General features: G+C 36.0%; 1 protein-coding gene across 1 annotated transcript; it reads right to left on the bottom strand.

Moving 5' to 3' along the window:
* Window positions 1-361: 361 nt before the first annotated feature.
* LOC149048920 (uncharacterized) lies at window positions 362-7,651 on the bottom strand. The gene is made up of 9 exons (XM_089200670.1): window positions 7,511-7,651; window positions 7,000-7,305; window positions 4,459-4,579; window positions 3,738-3,902; window positions 2,916-2,977; window positions 2,548-2,594; window positions 2,014-2,117; window positions 1,389-1,448; window positions 362-936 (listed from the first exon to the last, which is right to left on the bottom strand). Exons 2-9 carry the CDS (start codon window positions 7,294-7,296, stop codon window positions 848-850), a joined length of 945 nt encoding a protein of 314 aa, XP_089056796.1. The 5' UTR covers window positions 7,297-7,305; window positions 7,511-7,651; the 3' UTR covers window positions 362-847.
* Between the last annotated feature and the right edge of the window lie 492 nt (window positions 7,652-8,143).

The raw sequence follows: 8,143 nt of genomic DNA, 5'->3' as shown, positions 1-8,143 counted from the left end.
AATTATAAAAATAGCATTATTTATTGGCGAATGCCTCCGTTTTGATTATCTGGGCCTAGTAATGTAATAACGCACTGCGAAATAACAGAAATTAAACCAGCACCGTGGATTTGCGGTTTGTTTCGAGCATTTGTAATTCGTCCAATAAGATGGGAAAGATGGCGGATTTAACGGTAACTTAAACTGGATTTTTTCTGGTTTCCTTCTCAGAAAAGTTGCGCTTGCGCAATTCATCACTTTTAAGTTATTCCACTCTGCTAATTTAATGCATGGTTTTTATGGATTTAATGGCCGTCCCGAATCTTGGTTTTCTCTCGCTGTGTTTAGTATACATCACTACTAAGATAAGTAAGACCTATCATTCGTATTTGCAATCATTTCTTTATTTATGTTCAAATTTTAAATTTTTTGTATTGATTTACCAAGTTTTCTATTTACGTAGTTAATAACTTATTCTAAGTATTTTTTTCTTTTATTGAGTTATTTACTGTTTGCATGCTCAAGATATCTGTTAGGCAGGAATAAATTTCCGTTATGGCGTTTAGTGTAGAGCGTTTTACAAACTTCTAACTATAATCAGTCATAGATTAATCAGTAATAAATCTGAAGTCAACTCTTAAGTCCTATAGGAATTACAAATAAATCGTTCTATCAATCATCATCGGTACATTTCCTCGGTTAATCCATAGCTCTACTACGGCGAACTGTTTGTGAAAGGAGTTTTGTCCCCTTGAACGCTATGTAAGAAATAATTTTCCCCTTGATAAATTTTCGATTTAAGGTTGTGTAAATCTTAGTAACTTTACATATCACATCAGATTTATCTATGCCAACACCTGTCCAATGTTTATTTAACGTACATCATCCCCGCATTGTTATAGTATATTCCACGATTGCCGCCAATTGTGTAACCATACAGGGCACGTTTTCCTTTACCTGTTTGGGATGAAATTATTAACGGAAAAGTGATATGTTTGTAACATGCTAAGCATCAACGCTCTCTTGAATCAGATATTTTAAACCATTATAACGAAAGTATGCTACACTCTTCGAACTACCACTGGGAAAAAAGGAAAAGGTAAGGGAAAACTAGATTAAAAAAATCAAGAATAAAAGAAAAAACAAACAAGCAAGAGCAAAACATAGAAAAGGTTGAGGAATAAATTGTAAAAATTCATATGGAGCTGTTCCCTAGATCCATCCAAAGAAACTCGGTCTATCTGACTACTGGGGAATAACGCTTTATTTCGTTTGGTCAAGATAAAGAAGTCAAAGATGCTAGTAAATTAGCTTTAAAAACTTTACAGTAATATTTGTTTATTATCATAAATAATAAATGATTGTGGAAATTACTATCTCATATCTATTATCTTATTATTATTACTCACCGTATTTGGACGAATGCCAAGTCAAGCCGCCGCACTCTCTGTTATCATGTCCATCAAAAACTACAGTTATTTTTGAACAAATTCGCACAATAAGTCAAAGGGTGTTCAAATACTAAAAAGTGAAACTTAATCGCTTGCATTTCCTGGCGTTGCTCTGAATGGCTTCTGTTATTTATATCCTTTGCTCTGGTAAGCAATTGAAATTACTTCGCTTTTAGTTTCTGTCAGCCAAAATGCCTTGAAGATCCCCTTTGTCTTTGCAAGTACTTGCTCCTTTGATTACTCCCAAGGGCTACAACGGTCTGTGTCATCGTTTCTTCCTTCTTAATGGAAGAGATGGTTTTACTTACACGCCAAGCTGTTCCAGATGTTCAATAAGTAAAACAAAGCGCGATTGTAAACGGCGCAGTAGTAACTGCGAAGCAAAAAGAAACAGGTCCGTGGCGGGCCACGACTCAAGCCTTCTTTGTTTTTGGTTCCGCCTTTATCATCGTTTCGTTTAAAGATCGTGCTCTGCTTTGTCATATTGAACGCTTGGAACAGGCTTTTACACACGCTGGGAATACGCAATCCGCAAAACTATCATATGTCCACGAACACATTTACTTTTTACATATTTACTTACCCCAGTAGTTGTTCGGCAAGATAAGATATCCCTTTTCAATCCCTGTGCAGCTGCTACTCTCCCAACCATTTGGATAGGAGTGGGATATGATAATACGTGGACAACTGAAATAAACGAAAGGTTTTTTTTTCCTTTTTTTAGAATAAGTAATCAAGCAACAGCCCTATATTGCATTGGGAATTGAAGCGGTCAGCCAGTCTTTCATAGTTTACATTAAGAAAGAACTTTAAATGCGTTAAACTGTAATAAATTGGGGAAGTGTCGAGAATTTGTGACGGTTTATGGGTATAGCTTGACATGTGGAACGATTTCCCTTATCGCCACGCTAATTGGTGTTCCAGCTCTGTGCTATATTGATGTCAACTTCATTCTTTCAACGAGAAGCACTTTTTGTTGTTCAAATAAACACCCAAATTCCATAGCACTGTTTTCGTGATACATGCACTTTCTAAGATTGCCTTTTGGTATTGCTGTTTGATATGCAACAATCAAGTAGGGCAAAAACGAGTAATGGAAAAAAAAAAGCTATCTTACTTTCCCTGATGACATGTTGAGTTGAATTTGTTTTGCCCACTGGGTATCTTAAAAGTAAGAAAAAAACGAGATTAATTCATAGTATGTTCGTGACGAGCTTATTTTACTTTTTCATCTTCTTAAACTAACCTCTTAAAAATTCATGCTCTTGCTATCAACGACATGCTCTGATTCCATAAAAAAGGAAACGAGATTGAAGTAACAGCTTTAATTCATTTTAGAAACATTCTGTGTTCAATTATTCGCTCATCGTATTGGTTTTGAATAAATTTCGTTACCTTCCAGCTTCGGTACATTTTTCATGAAGTCGTCTTCCGTAAAATAACGTTTGGAATAAATGATCAAATAAATGAGTATCAGACATTTACCTGATAAAATACTGTATGCAAGAAAGTGCCATCACTTTGTAACACATCGACCCTAAAAGTTCCTGGAAGGACGCAAAAATACGTTTGACTGCAATGCAAAGAAGTGTTTCGTTACCCATTATAAAGTGATTTAAGTGTATACCCTTACATTTTCAAGACAACATTTTGATATATAGATGTAAGACCGATCATGTCTGCATGTTGTTACCATAACAATAGTGAATAACTAATCACGCTTTGTAAAGTCATAGCTGAATACACAGCCTTCATCTTCACTTGACAAACCCACTCAGATAATAATTCCAAACCAATATTTCAGGAATAGAAAACCTTTATATGCATCACTGTTAACCTGTTTGCTGTTTTAAGTAGTAAAGTAAATAAATAAATAAAAAAAAACAAAATAAAATAAAAACAGGAGACATTTTGTCATTTAGATAAAATTTTCAATTGATTTATCAGATCGTTGAATATATCAATTATTTCTGCCTGTTTCACCAATCACTTTGTTAACTGACTAAGTTCTAGCTTGGATGAGTTTCGCGACTAATCTTTACAGTCTGCAATTGATGATTGGCGATTCCCGTTATCGTTGAGCTGCAAAATGCAACATTGAATAGGGAGGGGTCTTGACAATGATTTATAATGAGTTACAAATAAGAATGTTATAATGCACATTAAAAAGAGCTATTAAACACACATTATGTAAACTCAGAATGTGGATTGATCAAATCCTCAATATAGGCGCTCTTTATGTCATACTGTTATTACCATTTTTGTTATTATTATCATTATTGTTATTTGTCTTTTTTTCATATTCACCTTCTTCCTTTGCTACTTCATGTATATCGCTGTCACTCAATTTTCTACCCTGGTTCTTGTCCATAAAAGGAACGCACAGTACGGAGTTGAGACAGTTGTTGGCCTCGCTTTGAAGATGATCGTTGTTCTTGGAGCTGATACTCACGGCTAAGGTCCATCCACCGCCTGCATAAAATCATAATACAAAATGTAGCCACATGTCAGGTTATAAATATTGTCTTTGTTCGATAAATAGAAACGTGAGCTGAGAAAACTGTAGATAGGACGCTTACTCGGTGATAAACTTTCCGATAGCATTAAAAGGGAATTTCACGATTTCATGCTTAAGAAATTTTCTTGGTAGCAAGAAGGGAGAAAAAGAAAAAGATTAAGTGAATAAATGTGCAAATGCGAAACAACTAAAACCTCAATATATACCTTTGTTTGTTCCTTTTTTACTCCCGCGATTGTTTCCTCGACAAAATGTACAGACCTACTTTTCCCAGGAAACGCTTATACATTTTTAGCATGGGATATATCGGATACTTGGGATTGAAAAGGTACTCAGAAGCTCTATCACTGGCAAAAGTGACAATTCAACCTCAGTGCATTGGCCGAAATTTCAACTAAAGCAAAACTGCCACTGGTCAAAAACAGTAACAGAACTTGTAACCTTTCTCTCTTATCAGAGGCAGAATTTAAGGTTTACTCTTTGCTTTTTATTTTATCCTTTTGTACTTACCATGTTTTTCCATATCACAGTAAACTTGTACGTCTCTATTTCCAATAGTTATCCAGTAGTTTCCGCTTTCCGCATGAGGCAATTTCTTTAGAATTTCTGAACAAGATTTGATTTCATCATCCTGTAGATTATAGATTGTAGATGGTTATTGGCAGAAATAACCATCATAGATTATGGTTACGTGCTCATAGCGGTCGAATTAGTGATGGGTTGGTCCTACATCGTCAACATGCTATGCCTCTGTTTCTTACTTTGAAGCAATTTTTACTCTCTTAATACACGACTGACCCGGGCCTCTATCAACGGGCACCGTTTTGTGGAAGTTACCTACGCTAAGGAGGCTCTTTTCTATCAAAGTTCGCGACAACATATTATCCGACATGTCGCATGTATTACTCGCCCGAAAGGCTACTTTGCCATGAGAATTACTCGCTACCCAAATTCTGACTTAACCTTCAGGTTACAACGTCTCCTGTCCTGCGGTGATGTAAGCACAAATCCTGGACCGGTCGATGCATTGAATTCAAGATCAAATCCTTGAGAAAATTGTTGAAATGCTTGCCAGCTATGCGAACGAACAGTAGCTCGAAATCATTGTACTTTAAAGTATACGCAATGTAATCTACGAACTCACATGAAGTGTAGTGAAATGTCTCCTAGAGAATATAAATTGCTCCAGCAAAGGTCGAACTTACAAAGGGTACTGCACTAAATGTTTGTTTACCGTGCTATCTTACGCTGAACCCTATGATTTGATTAAGGAACCCACGGATTAGTACCGGCCAAGCTTCTGAACTGATACTGCTTTTTTTCGACTCGAACTGAAACGAATCTGACCTCGTTGAACAACTTAAGTCTTAGAAACATGATCTACTTATGATTCACCTAAACATCAACAGCATTCAGAATAAGTTCGACGAGCTGAAATTACTAAATAGGGGCTTAAAATCACAAATCATAATACTTTCTGAAATGAAGATTGACTCTTCATACAAAAGTGACCAGTTCCGACCTCAAGGCTATCAAATGTACAGGAAGGAGAGAAGCCGAAAGGAGGTGGCGGACTTATTGCGTACATTTATTTCTTCAACTATAGCTTCTAAAATTGTAAAAACGCCAACATTTAAACACGTTGAAGTCCTAACAATTGAAATGATGATCAAGGACCTTTTATTATTAAAAGCATATAGACCTTGACCTGGTATAACGATAACTGTCTTATGGTCAATGGAAAGGATGTTTTCACTAGTTGATCGCAATCGTGAAACAACGAAGCCTAATACAAGATTATTTTTTTCTCAAGTTTGGACAAAAGGCTGAACCAGAGGCAGAAATCTCACTTTTTAAATCGAAAAGGATACGCGTGGATAGAGATTTTATTAATCGAACCTGAAATTTTGAAGATACGTGAGGAACATATTTTGATGCTGCGAGGTCATTTTTTTTAACTCGTGAATTGCGCGTATGCGCAAGAGCGAGTTCTAGATATGATGTGGAGAATGGCACTCGCTCGCTCGCTCGCTCGATTGGTCGTTCCTGTAAACTTTTTTTCAATTTTAGGCTTTTGAGTGCATTTGATAGTTTTTGGCGAGCAATAAACAAACGAAATGGCGACCTTTGTTGATAAGAATAGTGGTGGGGTGAAAAAGAAGCCGATGATAATCTTAAAAGAGTTTTTTTTTTTCGTTTTAGTTTCAACAAGCGGCGCCAGCGACTGGCAGGCATGCAAGGATTCACACTGAAATAACAGAACCTTCGTTTTTCATAAAATTGTAATTTACAATCCTTGAACTTGAAAACAATCCGAAGATTCATTGAAAATATCACTTACTGCGAACCGCTCGGAGTTTACAGATGTTCAAAAGTTTTTTCTGTTGTGGCGTGAGATTGAGGACAAAATCGATCATTGCGTTTCGTATCGTGTGTTTTTCCTGTGTGGAGCAACAGCAGATGCCGGCGACGGACGAAATTACAAGTTAACACGAAAATCAAATAACACCTAAACAAATTATTTTAGCTACCGATTTTCAGTGATCTCTTAAAGAACAATTTTCTTTTAAGTTTCAAGATAATTTGAAGATTCAAAATAAATATTACGTACTAAAATGCGAAAGTTATACACCAAACAATTGATAAGTAGGCCTGAAATGAAATTCTATCTTGTTCTTGATTATACGTTACCTAGCACGTGACTAAAATCTACTCAGGCGGAGATCGAAAATGACGGTGGCAGTCTTGGCTTAGTTATATTACTCAAAACTCGTTCCCGTTTGTCTCCAGATAGCATTAAACATAATCCAAAAAATCATCTGTCAATTGACGAGTTTACTCACAGAGCACTTTGATCTGATTCTATATGTGAGCCAATCACAGGTGGCAAAAGTGAGACGACAAATGTATGAAAACATTATCGTCTCTCAAATCAGCATAACTGTGGGAGGATCACTGATTTAGAAATAAATAGCATAATTTTTCGATGTGTACTGCCAGATAAACATTATTTCGTTTAATTTCTTTATATAGAATTCGCCAATACCATACCTTGTTCATATAAACTGATCCTTTCTTCGGACCAAAATCCCTTGGGTGAGTACGTTTGTCTGCAGCATTCAAGTCACATGACTTATCTTTTAAACGAAAGTTCAAACTCTTGCAGCGAGACTCGTTCAAGCAGAACATCACACACTCAGTAATGCTGGAAGTTTTACTTGTTGTAATAACGTGACCGGAAAGATGATGACCATACTCTGAATATGTGGGGCGAACGCACTGCGCGATGGCTTGGGTCAGCTGTGCATGCCATATGACGATGAGCACACCAAAATAACACAGAACCATGGTTTTCTACTGAAAATATGAAAAACAAAAAATTTGATTGAAATAAACTTAATACTCAATACATAAATTGTGATCTATTTCATCATTGCCTGAACGCGAGTGTGAATAAGTAGAAGATTTTTAAGGAATTTTCGCCGGCTGGTGCAGCCAAACTCAGCCCACCATGACCGTTGGAAACTTTTCAAAATAATATAGTTCCTCATAGTGTACTTACCATAGGTGTGGCACCTTTCGGGTCCTCTACAGGAGCTTGCAAGATTCGAGCACAGATCACGAGAAGTAATTGACAACGGATAGTGAAATCCAGCTAGAGTGTTTTTAATATACGGGAATTAATGCTTCAAGGGAAAAGTGCAAACAATTTTGCTCTTAACGTCTCAATAAAGTAAACAAGGCAAAGAACCTTTTCATCTAAAAATTGGACACATGATACCTATCACTCAAGACATATCATTAAAAATTAACAGTCTGAATTTTTGTATTTTCAACCTTAGCCAGTGAACATGAAAATTAAAACAAAAAAGATTTATAAAACAAAAATGAAACAGGGAAGATAGATATGGACAATCTGATACAGGAGCTTCGTTTAAAATTTAATGGAATCTATTAGAGAGACAATAATTTACTAAAACTGTTATTTCAATTTGTAAACATTTAAAATAAATATGTTCGCAAAAACCGAAATAGCGGCACGTTTTATACAGAATTAAAAATTCTTGTGGAATAGAATTATCATAAAGACCAATAGGGTGAGTTTTATGTCGTAACGTGACCGTGGCTATGGCTTGCTATTAAAGGAACGAAGGGTTTGAAAGGTTTATTCCAAGAAAATGAATTGGGTATTTAA

Source organism: Pocillopora damicornis, chromosome 3 (genome assembly GCF_964200805.1).
Source record: "Pocillopora damicornis chromosome 3, jaPocDami1.2, whole genome shotgun sequence".
Taxonomy (NCBI): Eukaryota; Metazoa; Cnidaria; class Anthozoa; order Scleractinia; family Pocilloporidae; genus Pocillopora; species Pocillopora damicornis.
This window is presented reverse-complemented; position numbering and strand designations above follow the sequence as displayed.

Bases quoted from the DNA above. Each gene is read 5' to 3' on its own strand.
- LOC149048920 (XM_089200670.1), bottom strand. From the start codon at position 7,296: ATGGTTCTGTGTTATTTTGGTGTGCTCATCGTCATATGGCATGCACAG. The intron at 2,118-2,547 runs GTAAGATAGCTT...CGTTTATTTCAG, and splicing joins TCAACATGTCATCAGGGAAA to TTGTCCACGTATTATCATAT. The intron at 937-1,388 runs GTGAGTAATAAT...CATCCCAAACAG, and splicing joins TTGGCATTCGTCCAAATACG to GTAAAGGAAAACGTGCCCTG.